The sequence below is a fragment of the Xiphophorus couchianus genome, chromosome 13 (genome assembly GCF_001444195.1).
Source record: "Xiphophorus couchianus chromosome 13, X_couchianus-1.0, whole genome shotgun sequence".
NCBI classification, from domain to species: domain Eukaryota; kingdom Metazoa; phylum Chordata; class Actinopteri; order Cyprinodontiformes; family Poeciliidae; genus Xiphophorus; species Xiphophorus couchianus.
In genome coordinates this window covers 27161322-27178878 of record NC_040240.1, presented here as the reverse complement: position 1 = coordinate 27178878, position 17557 = coordinate 27161322, and the positions used below count along the sequence as shown (strand labels likewise).

Genomic DNA, 17557 nt, shown 5'->3' with positions numbered 1-17557 from the left:
TTAACTACTTTGACAACCTTAATACCTGTGTCACAGTTTGGTGTGTTTCGGTTCAGTTAACACAAAAATAAGGCGACCCACACATTTACTTTCTGACATTTTATCATTAGAGCAGGTGTTTATTAGATAATCAACCACCACTAGTGTTCAGGCTATCACTTATTAGTGATTACAAATAAACATTAAGTCTGAAAATTCAAAAAACATAAAATTGTAAAGGGGTGAATTTTTTGAGTGTATGTTTATGTACTTTAGGTGTGGGAAATATTTTTGTGTTTTTTAATATTAATTTCTGATACACTTGAACGTAATCTCTGCTCTGTGGGCACCTGGATCTGTTGTTTGTCGGTTGCCAAGGCAACGGGTCTGCGTGTGACATTAAGCTGACATGCACTAAGAGAAAAAAAGAGAAAACAACTGGTTTTGTAAACTTTTGACAAGGGTCACTTGGGTAGTTTCTGTTATTAATATGATTAAAAACAAGTAAATACAGCAAACACAGTTGGATAATAAATGGCTCCATCCAACCAACCACTAGCCACAGGTTACCAAACAACTGCTAAAAAAAGAGAAATCTGGACAAATCACTACTCAATCTAAAACCTCCCATTCATCAGCAAAATTATTGAAAAAGCTGTTTTAAAAGTTAAGTAACTCCCTGCTCAGACTGCATGAAAGTAAGCTTCTGCTCATCTGCATTTATGTGGAATAAATCAGTCTGATCTTTTGTTTTTTTCACCGTGACAACATATGAATATGACAAAAACAGAACATTAAGTTCAGTAATATTAATTAGATGAGACTTCTTCAGTAAGTACACAAATATCAAAATATTTGATTTAATTTATTCTGTAATAAAGTTATAAACAGTTCCGGCAGTGGTTTTTCACATCACTGTACAGAAATGGTATTCTAATAACCCAAAGTTAATTACAGTACAGTGATAATAATCTCCAGTTTGCTGCAGGACAAACATAACATTTGTTGGATTTACATGTAACCTAAAACAGCAAAAACCAGAGTTTAGATGTCATTGTTAAAATTCATCCCATTCCGGGGCCTCAGGATGTACATCATCAGGATGATCTGATCCAGCTTGGTTCAGTCTCATGTGCAGTTTTAAAAAATGTATTCAGGACATTAACTTAAAAACTTATTTCCAGCACCTCATTTAATTTATTCATCCAGTGACACACTCCTGATCTAATATGGTATTTCATTTCAACAAATAATTCCTAATGATCCATCTCAGTGGTTTGAAATAGATTATCACTGCACCAAGAACATCCTTTCACTTGCTGCTGGTCGAGTGAAATACATTTGAAAAAAAAAATCCTTGTAATTTTTATGGCATAAGTATCTATTCCAGTAGTTCTCAACACTACTGCTTAGGTTACCGCATTAGTGTCCTTTGTGTTTTTTAAGTTTGCCAGCTCCAACACAAAGGTATCAAAACAAGCTTGTCATCAGATCTTAAAGAAGTCTCCATCACCAACTAAAGTCATGCTTGTTGAAGCAGGAAAACATTTGATAAATATTTGGGAGTTTGTGCTAAGAATCAGGGCTGATTCTCAGGGGCTGGCAGAACCCCTGGTCCTGGATCTTCCTGCTTCAACCTACCTGATTTGAATGAAGGTGGTATTATCTGTCTCCTGTAGAAACTGGTAACAGGCTGAGACAATGTCCATTTGAAAAATAGGTCTTCAGATTTGGAACTACTCACTAGCTCAATATATGAATGTGTAGGCCTGAAATAGGATCAGATACTTTATATTACAGTGTTGTTTTCATACTGGAATCTGAGCAAATTAACACAATTTTGGTCAGACATATTCATCAAAGGCTATGCCTTTGTGTTTTCAATAGTTACATTTTAAAGTACTACTTGCCTCGTGTGTAGAATTCCAGAAGAGTGCAATATAGGCCTGTTGAGTATTTTTAGTCCCAATTTACTGCTGCTAGATGTGATTAGTGTTACTGCTTCTTTAACACATTCCTTTATGTCTGGATATAAGTAGTGTAAACTAGTGGACTTCAAAAGGAAAAATAGCTTTGCTCAACACTGAATTTTTTTATAACCTAAAACCTTGCTGAGTTACTCCATTTGATTTTAAATTAAAAATTTTTATAATTATAGTTAGTGTCAAGGACTCCTGAAGTAACAGAGTCTTAATTGGATCATTCTGTCAAGAGAAAAAATGAGGAAAATAGAAGTCATTTCAGATATTTTCCTTTTCCAAATGCTGACCTTTGAGTTTACCTCTCGTGTCTCTTCCCACATCAAGAATTATTTGCGCTGACTTCTTCCTTCTACCTGCAACTACTGCAAATAATATTGGTAAGTCTTGCTGAAGTTCCCATTTAGAACGGAACACAAAAACAAACAGGGTCCAAAAAGCAAGGCACATTGCCAGTAAGTGTTTTTAAACCAGTTTAGTTTTTTTCCCCTAAAGGTTTTCCCTTATTGAAAAGGATCACCACTACCTTATTTCATTGATGAGCAGTCCCATTTGTGTTGCCCTCAATGTGTCAAATATTCTTTGGTCTCAGAGAGCATTAGTCTTTAATAAAATTTACTGTACACTTTGGGCGACTCTCAGCTCCAGCTGACGTCATACTGCGTCCAGCCCTCTGGTGGGGCCAAGAAGACCCTTCGGCCACGGTGTAAGAAGCTGACTACTCCTCTGTAACCTGTGCGAGGAACTCCAGATTTTAAGTCATCCATCACCCCCAAATTTCGAGCAAAGACTTTAAAACTATCTCTGCTGGAGTACTGCACCCTGTACGGTCCAGGTCCTTTTAAATTACCCCCGTGCTGAAGATCTTCAATCTTCACCAAGGTGGCACTATAAACCTCTTGAACAAAGATTTCATCGTACTTCTCCTTTAGCAAAAAAGACAAATCCTGTTTGGTGAAAGGCACAAACTCAGTGTTTAGCCTAATATAGCGCAGGTATTGGTCAAAGAATTGACCTAAACTGACCCCTTTCCTGCCAAAGGTAATAGTCCGGGAGATTTCCGGTCTTATACAGGAGCGGTTTTTGCGCTGTTCAGGTTGACGCATCCAGTCATCCCAGAAGGCTGAAGGCCATTTTGGTTCTAGTTCATCCCACAACTCCTTCAGCAGCATCCAGCCCAGACCAGGAAAGAAGTCTGTTCTGTAAAGGAGCTCAGCTTTGGAAGGATCAACCAAAGCGTCTCTGCCATTATCATTCCAAGCAGAAACACACCATAGGGTGGGGTCAGAGCGTAAAATGGGATACAGGGCTTGGAAATATTCAAAAAAGTCTGGTGCCACCTGAATAGGAGAAGAGATACACATTAGCTTTCTCAGTTTAGGAATGCAGTACAAACAGATAAATACAACCAGCAAAAGATTCTGTTTAACCTCAATAATTCTAAAGCAACACCAGTTCTACTTTTACAATCAGTTAAATTCTGAGACTTTCTTCAATGATCATAATTACTATGGCATTAACTTTATATTTGTATTAGTTAGATACACTTCAACTATGTAGGTTATTTTCAGTAACTCCCAAATAATCAATACAGGGATTGCTTGGGCTTCAATTTGGTCAGTAACATTAAAGTTGTACAGAAGTAGTTTGGAGTATTTTTTCCAACAGTGCTTGTGCAGAATGTGCAAGTTGCAGAGTTGAATCATTCAAACATAACGTCTACTGTACCACACCTGTAGGTTATGCGAAAATATGTCAAAATGCTCACCTCTAAGTCATCCTCCACTATGACCACTGTAGACTGGGAAAAGGTGTTGAACACTTGGTTGAGTGCCCATCGATAATGTCTGGCGATTTTGTAGTAGCCCTGGAACTTCCTGTGTTCTGGCCTGACCTTGATGTCAGCAAGGTCTGGCTGTTTTATATGCGTCACTTGATCTCCATATGAACCAATCACACGAGCTGTGTCTGCATGGCCGCAGTCTTGACTAACAATGATTGGATATAATTCTGTGGAAGGACGGTACGATATGAGTCGGTCAAGGCTCCGCTTCACTGTGACTCTGTCACAAGCAATAACCAGGATGGGAATAATGAATTTTGGGCTGGGAATGGGAGTTGTCACTTTAATGTTTCTGATTTTCTCACTAGGCTCTTCCAAAGGTAAGCTTGGTGCTACCTCATGAACAGGCCTCTGTGTATTAGTTTGGTCCACAGCATCCACACTGTTTCTGAGAGGTCTTAGAGTTTTCTGAGGTTGCTGTTGGTCTCCTGCTTCTTTGATATTAGAACCAGTTTCCCTTTTCCCAAGATCCTTCTGCCGAGCCCACACTTCTCTGTGAATTTCAATCTGCTTCAGTAGCTTTTTCTGGGTATCAAGATGAACTTCAACTTCTTCTGCCAGCCGAATCATCTCTTCTGCAAGGTTGATTTGGCCCATTTTACCCCTTCCAGCACCCCACTCCTCCTTTCCCCCCGGTTCGACTCCTCCACCATCTCCAAGACGGCCAATGGGAGGTCGACCCCAAAGATAAAGCAGAAGCAACGCATTCCAGGCAACAAACAGGAAAGCACCACATAATATGAAAGAACTTTTCTTGCGAACCATGGCCTACAAACCAGACAAAACGGATGATGTTGGTAGGGAATCTGATAACAGAATAGAAGTTCAACAACCCAAGGTTACAATACTACACAAACAGGGATAATATTTCTGCTCACATGGTTTTCATTTCATTCTTTTTTATTATTTGTCAGGAGTGTATCAGGAGGACAGAAGGCCAAATTAAAACAAACTTGCATGATGTTTCTCTGGAGTTTCTGCAATCCATGAAATCCTGACGAGCTCATTGAATGAGAGGAAAAATGACTTGGCTTTCAGAAAAAGGGAAAGTGGGTTCACTTAGGTTGAAGAAATGTCAAAAGGTAGAGGTTATCTGCTCCCCATCATCCTGAAAAACAGAACAGGAAGAGGACAGTTCATATCACATTTTAATATTTGACTACAACAGATCACAAAAAACAATAACCGGTTCTAAATAGTGTCCTTTTGTTTTTATGATCCGATTAGTAACTATGATATTTTTGAATGTAAAAACTTAACATTTTGTCATCAATTAATGCATGCCTCAGGGGAAGGTTACACCCTGCAGGAAGTGGGAGTTCTCAGAGAATTCACACATGCATAGGAAGAACATGCAAACTCGAAGCACAAAGAGTCCTGGCCAGTTGAAACGTTGGACCAAATGTTCCAATGATTGAACATCTAATGATTTGTTCTCCAGATTCCCACACAGTGGGAGCCAAACTCGTGTCTTGCAAATAATATCAGCTAGTCATTCAACTGTACAAATCAGAATACTTAATATGGATATCTTTCTTTTAATGATTATGCATTAGTGGCATTCATTCACCAGTAATTTCAAAAGATAAAGGACAAGGATAGAGTAAAAGAAGCAATTTGCCTCATTTACTCTATGAGTAAATGAGGCAAATTGAATATTCAATTCAATTTGAATATTCAATTCTCAACCACAGGTGCATGAGGATGCACAGGAGGAACTGGTGCATCCTCATGCACCAGTTCCTCCTGCAGCAAAAATGTTCCAGAACATGATGATGCCACTGCCTCCACTCAAAAAAAAGACATTCTCACATTTAAATAATAAAATAAGAAAGAAAATACAAGAGATTGCTTTTATTCCCCATCAGACACTACAATAAAAAAATACCAGAACTGATCATCTGTTGTACCTCTTCAGGATTTTATTGTCCAAATTAATGATGATTAATTGTCTGCCTTGACCAATGCAGATGAGTCAGTTCCTCCTGATTAATACAGATTCATCACAGAATCCCCATTTCATTTACTCAGTAACAGCTGATGTCTGCTTTCTCGTTAGCCCACTGGAGCCATCCTTTCTTTTTTCAAGGTGGTTTTCCTTCTTTAGTTAATCAAACATTGTTGCTCCTGTTTCCACTCTTCTGGCTTTTGTTTCTTGTTGCACATTTTTGACATGACATGATAGCACACTTGATTTACTTGGAAGTCACCTTTAACATTCTTCCCATTTTGTTTGTACTTACCCAAGTTTTACAACCAGCTGATGGGGAAAAATACTAACTAATACCACAAAGAATTTTCCTTTTTGAAAGTAGTTTTACAATTCTATTATTTCAACAAAGAGCTCTCTGTTATATGCTATTAACAGCTGTGAAATTTGAGGGTTTTTTCCCCAAAACTAGAAAGTTGAGCTGTTAAATAAGTTTATAAGAACAGATTCTATGCAACGTGGAACACTGGCCAGTAGATCAATAAATCAAGCCCCAGTAAGTTATCATTGAAAATATTTGGCTAAAATAACAACTTTAGGACATGGCACATTAGGCTTTCCAACTTTACATAACATTCAAGACATACAAACCAAAGGGTTTTTTATGTGATAATGCTGACAAGCAATGGCACAAATCTTTTTTAAAATAAATTTTTCCTTTTGTAGCACAATTCCAGCAAGAAGACTCAAAACAAAGCATGTAGAACAGTCCTGACTCAAATCTGCTTTTACCTAAAATGATTTAAGTGAGTGGAGGAACAGGTTAGACTGACTACCACAGAAAGCCTCTCAGCATTAGAAACACCTAAACCTATTACTGTTGACAAATATAGGACAGCAATAATCTTGTACAGAAGGACGTTCGGCAAGAATAATCACTGCAATCAGAATATGACAACTGAAGTGTCTTGCTTCTGTGATAGGACCAATAAAATTATCTGTGAACCATCAGCCAACAATATCATTGTCACTTCTTCACAACCACAACTTACTTTCTGTAGATAAATTTAACAATTCAGAGTTTGGTCTGTTAAACATGACGATTTCCCCAAAATTCACATCAATTACATGATTAACCAGTCCTTTTTTTTTTTTAGATTTTCGTTGTAACAGAAATTATCCGGACATCCAAAGAGAAGCTCATGCTTAAACACTCTGGTAGGAGTTGCTCTTTTCTACTTTCTCGCGGAGAAACAATCGAGTAAATAATTTCTATCTAATGTAACAAAAGCGTCTATAAAAACTGACGGACCAGAAAGTAATTTTTCCTACATCTTTCCATACATTACAGTTGACTTCATGTTGCTTAGACCCATCCACATCTAATTTATTAACACGAATTGCCAAATTGAATCGTTGGGTGAAAATCAGTCTAAAACCACATGTAACAAAGAACAACTTTGTTTAGCAACAGAGCATCTGAGCAATTTGAAGGCAAAAACACGTCAAAACCTCTTAAGGTTAGGGGAAGTTTACGGCTACGAAATAATAGCTAGCATACCTGAAGTCTGTAGGACAGCTCTCTCCTGATGCTAATAAAGCTTCGCACAAAACAGAAGACAACCGTGAACGGGGTAGGATCATTACTCCTCACTCAAACTGTACCAGCTGACACTGTTGTCTCCAGTCCGCTCCTCCCTCCTTCAGACAACAACGTGGACCTGACCGGTTGGATCCCACAGCTGAGTTCCAGTTAGTCGCTCACTAACAGTCCTGGGTGATTAGTACTGACGGCCGACGTTGCTCACTTTGTTTGCTCCACTTATGTACCATAGCAAGCAGCCCATCCGCTTGCTATGTTAGCCTCAAATATAGAACTGGGACTATCACATGGTTCAGTCAAACACACATTGACTGCAGCGCTCTTTTCAGCAGGTATGTCAGGATCGTCAAACCTCACCTGCTGTTAGCTTGATAAGTAGCAGTGAACAGAGAGGCAGAATTTTCTTCCATTCCAAACCTGTTCAAGCTGAAGACATGAATGCAGCAAACTCATCCCACTTACATCTGGCTTGTTGTTAGAGAGGATTCTGGAGCTCGATCTAAGGCTCATTCAGCTGAAGGACCAAGAGGCTAGCTGTTTAGCTAGCTATCAATGAGTCGAGCCGCCCCTTCCCAATGTCTGCCTTCAAATCACAGCACATATCTGTACGTTGTCACGGAAGCTTTCAGGTCACTCGCACCTTCACAGCCCAACACCATTATTGCCCGAGGTTCCTGGTTCCTCGTCCTAGAACTGTTGCTACTACAGTGTCTGCCCAGGGACTGACGCTCCACTGCTACTGTGTTTTAAATCCAAAAGGACGCAATGCAACAATTTAGATATATTAAAAAAATGTTTCCCGTTCTCTCTTGCACCGGTTCCTTTGCTTTTCTATCCTAATGCTCTTTCACAGGCGCCTGTCGCTGATGTATGGTGACAGCATCTTTCAGTTCTTCCTAGCCGAAACTACACTTCCGGATTGATGACTGGTTAGTACCGAATTCACCCGAGTAGTCCCGAATGGATGAATCCTTAAAAAAAAAAAGAAGGAAAAAAAAGGCCAAAACAAACAACAAAAACTCACAAAATTAAACACCAACATAACACATCCTAGAACTCGAACATTCTCGAGTTGAAAAACTTTATCAACAGTGGAATTGATTGTGAACAAAAATGATCAAAAATCCTAAATTATTACACCATGGAAATCTGGATTCATACTCAATATGAAAGTGGAAAATAACATGACTCAACGTTACTGAATAGTCCTCAAGACAAGTCTAAATGAGGCTCAGTAATATTTGTAACCTCTATGTGTCTGTATAACCTCCCGACAATGCCTGGGCATGCTCCTGATGAGACGGCAGATGTTCTGACTGATTTCTTCCCAGGAGACCTGGAGGCCCCTCTGGACACAGAGGGTCCTCTGTCCAGGATCCTCCACAGAGGTCCTGGACAGTCTGTGGTGTAACGTGGCGTTGGTGGATGGACTGAAACATGATGTCCCAGATGTGCTCAATTGGATTCAGGTCTGGGGAACGGGAAGGTCAGTCCATAACATCAATGCCCTCATCTTACAGGAACTGCTGACACACTTCAGCTACATGAGACCTAGCACTGTCATGCATAAGAAGGAACCCAGGGCCCATTGCATCAGCATATGGTCTCACAATGGGTCTGAGGATGTCACCTGGTACCTTTTGGCAGTCAGGGCACCTCTGGCTAGCACACAGAGAGCTGTGCAGCTATCCAAAGAAATGCCTCCCCATACCATGACTGACCCACCACTAAACCGGTCATGCTGGAGGATGCTGCAGGTAACATAATGTTCTCCACGGTGTCTGCACTGTCACATGTGCTCAGTGTGAACCTGCTTTCATCTGTGAAGAGCAGGGTGCCAATGGCGAATCTGCCAATTTTGTTGCTCCCTAACAAATGCCATTTGTCTTGCATGGTGTTGGGCTGTAAACACAGGCCCTATATGTGGACGTCAGGGCCCCATACCACCCTCACGGAGTCTGTTTCTGACAGTTTGAGTACAAACATGCACATCATTTTGTAGGGCCCTGGCAGTGGACCTCCTGTTCCTCGTTGCACAAAGGACAAGGTAGCGGTCCTGCTGCTGGAAGCCCTCCTATGGAATCTCTCCACGTCTCTTGGTGTATTGGCCTGTCCCCTGGCACCTAATCCATGCTCTGGACACTGTGTTGAGAGATGCAGCAAATCTTCTCACCACCGCTCGCATAGCGGTCCATCTTGGATTAGTTGTACTACTTGAGCAACTTCAGTGGGCTGTAAAAAACACCTCATGATGCCTTGATGCCAAAATGAAAATGTGACTAAAAGTTCAACAAGAAAGGATGAGAACAGAGAAATGATCTTTGGTCACCACTTGCAAAATCACTCTTTTATAAAAGTTATCTTGCTAACTGACTCTCATTTCCACTTGTGTGTTCCATTTGCACAGCAGCGAGTTAAATTGATTCAAAAAAAGTGTTACTAACTATCTGGTGACATTGATTCCACAAAGGTGTGACTGATTTGGAGTTGCATTGTTTTGTTTAGGTGTTCCCTCATAAAATTGTTTGTTTTTAAATCAAAATCCAACTGTGTTTATGATTCTCTGCAGCTGATCATCTCATTAGCATGCTTCTTTAACATCTTTGACTTAAGCACTTAGTAAGTTGATGCATCATCATGAAATCTAACTAACCTAGCAGAAGGATCAGTGCTGTTTTTCTGGAGTTTTATTTTATATGTACACATTAACATATGATTTCAATGTAACTGACTAAAATATTTTATACAAAAACTAGTAAAAGCATAAGTTCAGGTATTGTAAACTTCAAAAAGTGCAAAGCACAGACAAATTTGACTTCTCCACAGTGATGTGAGAAAAAGTAATTAGTTACTTTCCATCTCTGCATAAAGGCCATGTTCAGGCTCATCCACTAGCTGCAATAGGCAGTGAAGAATCTAATTACAATGAAGAATGACAAACTTTTACTATACCATCTAGAATGGATTGGATATTTATATTTATTTACAACTTATAGTAAGTTCCTTAGCATGAGAGCTGTTTTTTTACACAGTATCACATTATAATTGTACGAACCCATAATTTTCTTGCTGTATTTTGCAGTGCTGAAATGCAAGATGCTTTAGACATCTTTGACTCAAGCAGCAGTATCAATAAATAGACAAGCTCTGATGTCTCCAAGGTTCCAGTATGGCCTTCAGTTGTAGTTATCCCGTCGACTGTTTCTCCTGTAGAACTTTTATCTGATCTTCAATGGTCTTTAATTCCTGCTTCAAAACTGAAACCTGAACAGACAAGGTGATAGAATATACATAAAATTAACTATTATCACAATCACAACTCAAGTACAGACATGTCCACATGATAGAAAACAAATTATTTTAATGTCTAGGGTTTTAGATGTTAAGAAATTGACAAACAAATTAGGTGTGAAAAATGTACGCACTTTTGTGCGTACATTTTTTGCGTTTGCAAAAAAATGTGTGGTGCAAAGTTTTACCCACAACTTGGGATGTATAAAAATGAACATGACGTGACAGTAAATGTTCAGAAGCTAATTACCTTCTTCTTGAAAATGTGTGGTGGCCATGCAAAAGTTTTCTGTGGGCAATAAACTACGAAGCTCCGGAACTCACCTAAGTACACTGAACGCTGACTCCATTCACTGTTACTTAACATCAGTATCATCAAAACCAATGTTTTTTAAAATAATTTTAATCTTTTACTATTGAAACTTAGAAGATTAAACAGCCATATTTATCCTAATACAAGTAACACACACATACACACAAATATATAAATAAGTAATACAATGTTTGAAAAATCTCACTCAAATGTAAATGGTAATTTTTTTGTCACAAAAATGACCATTTAAAAAAAACAACAACAAAAAACTGTTTTTTTATTTTACATGTAAACATAATGAGTTCAGTTTTGTTTTTGTCCAGGTGGAGAAAGTCATGGCACATCTACACATTTATCTGTTCTTAGCATCTCTTTGGAGCATGGATGTGTTCAGAGTCACCTAGTGATATTGTAATAAAGAGCTGTGTATCATCTGCATAGTTATGGTAGCTAATCTTATCTCCTGTTGAACCTGAGCTAATGGGAGCATATAGATTTTGAATAAGCGAGGTCCTAAAATTGAACCTTGGGAGACCTCACATGTGACTTCTGTCTGCTTTGATGAGAAGTTTCCTATTGAAACAAAGGAATCCCTCTTCTTTATGTAAGACTCAAACCAACTGAGTACTGGACAGGAGAGTCCTACCCAACTCTCCAGGAGTTTCAGTAATATGTCATGGTCAACAGTGTCAAAAGCTGCACTGACGTCCAACCAACCAACCGAACCAGAACTGTGGTTCTTTCACAGACCACATTCAATAAATATCTTATTGGTTAAGATATTTATTGGTTAATATTTTAACCAATAAATGCACAACAGTTTAATTCTAACATCTTACATTTTATTTGTCAAATTTTCCTGTTCTGTAGAATTAGGCAAATCTTAAGATAGGAAGTAAGGAAAATAACCCAATTTAGATGAAGTGGATTTTTTTTTGTCCAGTTCTCACCTTACTTTCCATCCGTTGCCTGATATGTGCTGGAGTCTTGGTTTGATTGTTGGAAGACTGAAGTTTGCAAAGACTTTCTTCCATCTTCGGAAGAAGCTTATCTTTCCGCTGAGAGAGATGCAGGATCTGTTGCTCAATGTCAACTCCACTCTAAAAAAAAAACAAAAGGAAAAAAAAAACAATCAATCAGACTATCTCTGTTAGACATATGGTAATAGAGAGGGGTGAACATATATCATATTGTCATTTATTGTGATCAATTTTTTATTATGATACAAATTTGTATTTATCAATGTCACAACAAATTCTAGGCTACACAGTGGCGCAGTTGTTAGCCCTGTTGCCATGCAGCAAGAAGATCCTGCCTTCTGTGCAGGTGTGGGTTCTTTCCAGGTACTCCAGCTTCCCTCCACAGTCCATAAACATGATTGTCAGGTTCATTGATCTCTCTAAATTCTCTTTACGTGTGGGTGTGTAAATAGAATAGAATAGAATAGAATTCAACTTTATTGTCATTGCACTGTTACAAGTACAAGCAACGAGATGTAGTTTGCATCCATCCAGAAGTGCTCTACGAGATATAAATATTTATATACAGATGTACAAGACTATGTATGTATGGACTATAAGGGGTTATAGCAAAGAGATATAAATATTGTGTATAAATATATATAGATATAAATATAGATATTGTGTATAAATATAAATATGGGAGCTATATGCACAGATTATACAGAATATACAGCATATACAAGAATGTTAGGGAATGGATTATATACAGTATGTATATAATATAATACAAGATAAATAATGGCAGATAAAATTTACAGGTTGTATGTGTGTGTGTGAAGAAAACAGTCCGTGATGTGTGTGTGTGTGAGGATAGTCCATGTGTTATTGTTGTATGAGAGGATAGGGGAGTACAGTCCTTATAGTTTATGTTTTATGTCAGGAGGCGTTCAAAAGCGTGACAGCTGTGGGGAAGAAGCTGTTCCGGTGCCTGGTGGTTCTGGTCCGTAGGCTTCTGTAACGCCTCCCAGAGGGCAGGAGGGAAAAGAGTGTGTGTGCTGGGTGAGTGAAGTCCTTTGAGATTTTCCCAGCCCTTTTCAAACACCGCTTCCTGTAGATGTCCTTGATGGCAGGGAGCGGTGCCCTGGCGATATACTGGGCAGTTTTCACCACCATCTGCAGCGCCTGCCGGTCGGAGACAGAGCAGTTGTGCAGCAGTAGAAGTTCGTGAGGATCTCTGAGGACAGGTGGTTCTTCCTCAGGGTTCTCATGAAGAAGAGGCACTGATGCGCCTCTTCTTCAGGACAACCAATGCATGATTGGTTGTCCTGTTGACCTGTTCAGGGTGACCCCGCCTCTCGCCCGTTGACCGCTAGAGATAGGCACTATCCTTTGCAACTCCATTAGCGATAAGGGTGTAAGATAATGGATGGATGAATGTACAATAAAGTCCACCTAGAAAATTTCCTAAGAAATTTAAAAGGGGCCCGTTAAAGTGTGCCTGTCTGTTGGAACCCAGTATTCTGATCTGACACAAATCAGGGGTACAGATGCTGAAAATTAGCAACAATGCTAAGATTAACCAAAATGTAGTCATTGTAAAGACACTGTTGCAGTAATCAATCTGACGAAAGATAAACACATGGATGAGTTTCTCTAGATCTTGCTGAGACATTAGTTCTCTAGTCCTGGAGATGTTCTTCAGATGATAGGCCGACTTTGGAACTGTCTTCATGTGGCTATGAATATTCAGGTCAGAGTTCTTCACTACACTCCGATTTCAGGCTTGATTGCTGGTTGTTAGTTGTAATAACTGAAGTTGTGCATTGATTCTAGATTGTTCCTCTGTAGATCCAAGGATAATAACTTCAGTTTTGCTTTTGTTCAGCTGGAGAAAGTTATGGCACATCCACACTTGTATCTGTTCTAAGCATGTATTCAGTGACTGATTGGGTTTGGAGTCACCTGCTGACATCGTAATGTAGATCTAATGTAATGTATGCATCATTTGCATAGTTATGGTAGCTAATCCTATCTCCTGTTTAACCTTAGCAAGTGGGAGCATATATTAAATATTTATTTAATATTTTTAATATTAAATAAGAGAGGTCCTAAGATAGAACCTTTGGCACCCTACATTTGACTTCTGTCTGCTTTGATGAGAAGTTTCCTATTGAAACAAAAAAATCTCTGTTCTTTATGTAAGATTCAAACTCTAATATGTCATGGTCAACAGTGTCAAAATCTGCACTGAGGTCCAACAGAACCAGCACTGTGGTCCTACAACAGTCTGTGTTTATATGGATGTCATTGAACACTTTGACAAGGGCAGCCTCAGTACTGTGGTGAGTGTGAAAGTCAGACTGAAAGACATCAAAGTGGTTGGTTACTGTTAGGGAGGTAATTAACTTTTAAAACAGATTTTTCAATAATTTTGCTGGTGAATGGGAGGTTGGAGATTGACCTGTAACTTTGAAGTAGTGATTTGTCCAGTTGGTTCTTTTTTATCAGTGGTTTCTAAAGCCTGGGGAGAGCACCTGGTGAGAGGGAGTAGTTTACTAATTTAATCCAATAATTTGCAATGACAGTGAGGACTTTCATAAGAAAAGGAACTTGAGCTTAATTGATCTATAATTTCTTCTAGGCGTTTATGGTCAAGTAGTTGAAATCGAGCCATTTTTTCTGCCTTTTTTTTTTTTTAAATGTTCTCTGCAAAGAAGTTGGCAAATTTATTGCAAGCCTTGCTTGATTGCAGGTCAGGTAGTTTAGTCAGGAAAATTTGTGAGCCTGTAAACTGTTGCAAACATTAATGAAGCTCAAGCATCATTAATGTTTTTGTTTATAATTTCTGCAAACGTTATCCTTGCACGTTTTAGTGTTGAGTGATAGCTACGCAGTCTTTCTCTATAGATTCCATAATGTATAATTCCATAGATTATTATAGATTTTTCACCCTATAGCGAAGTTGTCTCGCAGATCTGTTTGCACATTTCTCCACGCAGACTTTTTTCTACCAGACACAAACCTTCCCTTTAATGGGAGCACTGCAATCAATGATATCTGAAATTAGAATCTATCTATCTATCTATCTATAAACTCCTCTTCTCCCTCTATGTAGGAGGTAGAGTAGATTTGATTAAATGTTTCTACTGTGTTGTCTATGAAAGAACGTTTTGTTATAGTCGCTGTTTTGCCAAATGAGTCAACGGACATTGTAGTTTCCAAGATAATAGCAAAATGATCCGACAGGGCGACATCAGTTCCAGAGACATTGGAAATATTTACACCCTTACTGATAATGAGGTCCAGTGTGTGTCCTAGAGTGTGTGTTGCTTGTTTCACATACAGAACAAAATTATCAAGACACAGCTTTTTTGCCCCTCTGTCTTCAGGCTTGTTAACCTGGATGTTAAAATACAGACAATTATTAAACAATTCTAATCAATGCAGCTGAGCGATAGAAATTAAAGTCAGTAAAGAAGTTTTACACATATATTGGAGTTTTGTACAGAGTTAATGTCAGAGTTTGTTTATGGCCTTTTACTTTAACTCCCAGATATTCAAAAGAGTTAAAATGACCTAAAAGGATTTGGAGGCCACCCCTCCTCTTATGTTTTCTAATCTCACTTAAAACATTGTAATTAGGAGGCACTGATTCGATTAGTACAGGTGATTCAGTATTGTCATTTAACCATATTTCTGTCAGAAACATAACATCAATATTATGCTGAGTGATGAAGTCATTAACTAATATGGCTTTTATCAGATAGCAATCAGATATTTAAAAAGAGCCAGTTTAAGTGACTTGGTGCAGATGGTTCATGAGTCTGAGGTTGCTTTAGACAAAGGAGATGAGTGTGAGGTTTGGATTAAGACTGCTGTATTTTGGATTTCTGTTTTTTATTAATTTTCTTTTGGTCATGTCATGTGCAAAAGGTCAATATCACACAACAACTGCACTGGTCACCATCTTGGTCTCTAACCTTTAGCTCTATCCTCCTCACTGTTCTATTGCTAAGGTAATTAATCCTCTCTACCAATTGGGTATTTTGTCTTTTTACCAAAGCCGCATATGAATAGTCCTGAAATTGTTCATACTAATGCAAAAGTTAAGATTGAAGTAGCTTTGAATTTTACCAACATGTTTCTTCTGCCTGGAGTTAATATTAATGTCCTTAATTAATTAATTTATGTCAGATAGCTGGAGATAAAAATTAAGGTAATTGCAAGAAGGTTTTCCAAACTCTTAAGACTTGGATTTCAGCATCCAAGATAAATAATCAAAATACCAGCTCAAACATGCAAAAAGCTGTTCGGCCATTATAAAGGGCTTGATTGCTGTAGCTTTAATAAAGTTTATATAATATAAGATATATCAGAATGAGTATGATACACACTTGGATGTGGAGGTGTAGCTGACATGTGTGGTCCACCACAGCAACGAGGCATCCCGTAGGAGGAGGAGTGGAGTGGATGGAGGGAAGGTGACCATCTTGATCTGGACAGTAGATCTGGAGGCTTAAGATTCGACTTAAAGTCCAAACAGCTGAGCCAAAGCGAAGAAGTGTCTGGGCCTGGCTTGGTGAACACACTGCCCACACTGAAACCATGTATAAACATGTAGATATATTAGCTACTGTTTTTTACCCTTTGTCAGGAAGGGCTTGAATTGAAACATACCAAGGTTTACATGTAGAAGTATGCAAGTAAACAACCACATTGTTACATGATTATTAATCTGTTGACTTACTGACAGGTTTTTCTTTAGTTAGGCCACACTGGGCTCGCAGAGAACGTGCTACTCGGATAACATTCTGAACCAGCAGGAAATCTTTTTCCTCCTCCGGAAAATACCAGTGAGCCTGGCAACATGGAGAAGTTAAACAAATAAGAAAACAGTTGAACTACATATTTACATATACTGTAAAAAAAAAAGACATTTCGTCTTTTTTAGACATTTTAACTTCCTAAAAGTTCTATGTTTAAATACAATACATTTTCACAGTATCTGAAGAAATGTATTTAAATTTTATGACTGGATCATGTCTACATAGTTTTTAGAGTAATACATTTTTTTAGAGTGGCCTGAAATAGCGATACATCCCAATGGTGTTTATACTTGAGTATCAGATGTCTATCATTTTCAAAGCAGTGTTTAAGGTGTGCAAGTGTGGAGAAGTTGTGGCTCATGGGGTGTATAGTCATCTTGCAATGAGAAAGTTGTGGCTTTGATTCCCGCTTCCTTCTTTGTCAGGTGTTGATTTACCCCTGAGCAAGGTACCAAAGGCCAAGATGCATTTTGCGTGCGAGTTTGTGAAAGCGGTGCTAGTGTAAAAGCTTTGAGTAGTCTGTATGACTAGAAAAGTGCTACACAAGTTCAATCCACCAATTACCTTAAAATACATTGACAGGTCTGGGAATTAGCCTTTCAGCAGCAAACAACGCTATGGTATCATCATCCGGCCTGTTTGAAGTTGGGGTGCACCGATTGCAGTTTTCTGGCTGATCGCCGATTACTAATCTTTTAAAATGTCTAACTTACCTATTCTGATTTGGGCCGATACCATTTTTTTGTCTGAAATGTTGCTCAATATATCAAGAAAGTTGCTGAATTGGCAACAATGGGGTGACTGTTGTTAACTGTAAATGTGCAGACATGA

At 38.6% G+C, this 17557-nt stretch overlaps 2 protein-coding genes across 8 annotated transcripts in view; both read right to left on the bottom strand.

Annotated features, from left to right (window-relative positions):
* Positions 1 to 825: 825 nt before the first annotated feature.
* On the bottom strand, positions 826 to 8260 carry mgat1b (alpha-1,3-mannosyl-glycoprotein 2-beta-N-acetylglucosaminyltransferase b). 4 transcript variants are annotated; one of them, XM_028037021.1, is made up of 3 exons: positions 7797 to 8260; positions 3727 to 4909; positions 826 to 3298 (listed from the first exon to the last, which is right to left on the bottom strand). In XM_028037021.1, the coding sequence occupies exons 2-3, from the start codon at positions 4564 to 4566 to the stop codon at positions 2597 to 2599; spliced, it is 1542 nt and encodes a 513-aa protein (XP_027892822.1). In that variant the 5' UTR covers positions 4567 to 4909; positions 7797 to 8260; the 3' UTR covers positions 826 to 2596. The 4 variants fall into 4 exon arrangements, with proteins under 4 accessions (XP_027892822.1, XP_027892824.1, XP_027892825.1 ...); XM_028037023.1 differs by having other exon boundaries at positions 7975 to 8260; XM_028037024.1 differs by having other exon boundaries at positions 7692 to 7801.
* Positions 8261 to 10290: 2030 nt separating this feature from the next.
* Positions 10291 to 17557, bottom strand: part of vars2 (valyl-tRNA synthetase 2, mitochondrial) — a 32021-nt gene continuing 24754 nt past the window's right edge. For all 4 annotated transcript variants that reach the window (XM_028036674.1, XM_028036676.1, XM_028036675.1 and 1 more), the window contains 4 exons: positions 16648 to 16759; positions 16295 to 16497; positions 11889 to 12038; positions 10291 to 10598 (listed from right to left, as the gene is read on the bottom strand). In XM_028036674.1, coding sequence (XP_027892475.1) covers positions 10521 to 10598; positions 11889 to 12038; positions 16295 to 16497; positions 16648 to 16759 — 543 coding nt within the window. In that variant the 3' untranslated portion in view covers positions 10291 to 10520. The remainder of the gene's footprint in view (positions 10599 to 11888; positions 12039 to 16294; positions 16498 to 16647; positions 16760 to 17557) is intronic.

Coding starts and splice junctions, on each gene's coding strand:
- mgat1b (XM_028037021.1), bottom strand. CDS start 4,566: ATGGTTCGCAAGAAAAGTTCTTTCATATTATGTGGTGCTTTCCTGTTT. Junction 3,299..3,726: donor TAGTGGAGGATGACTTAGAG/GTGAGCATTTTG, acceptor TCTCCTATTCAG/GTGGCACCAGACTTTTTTGA.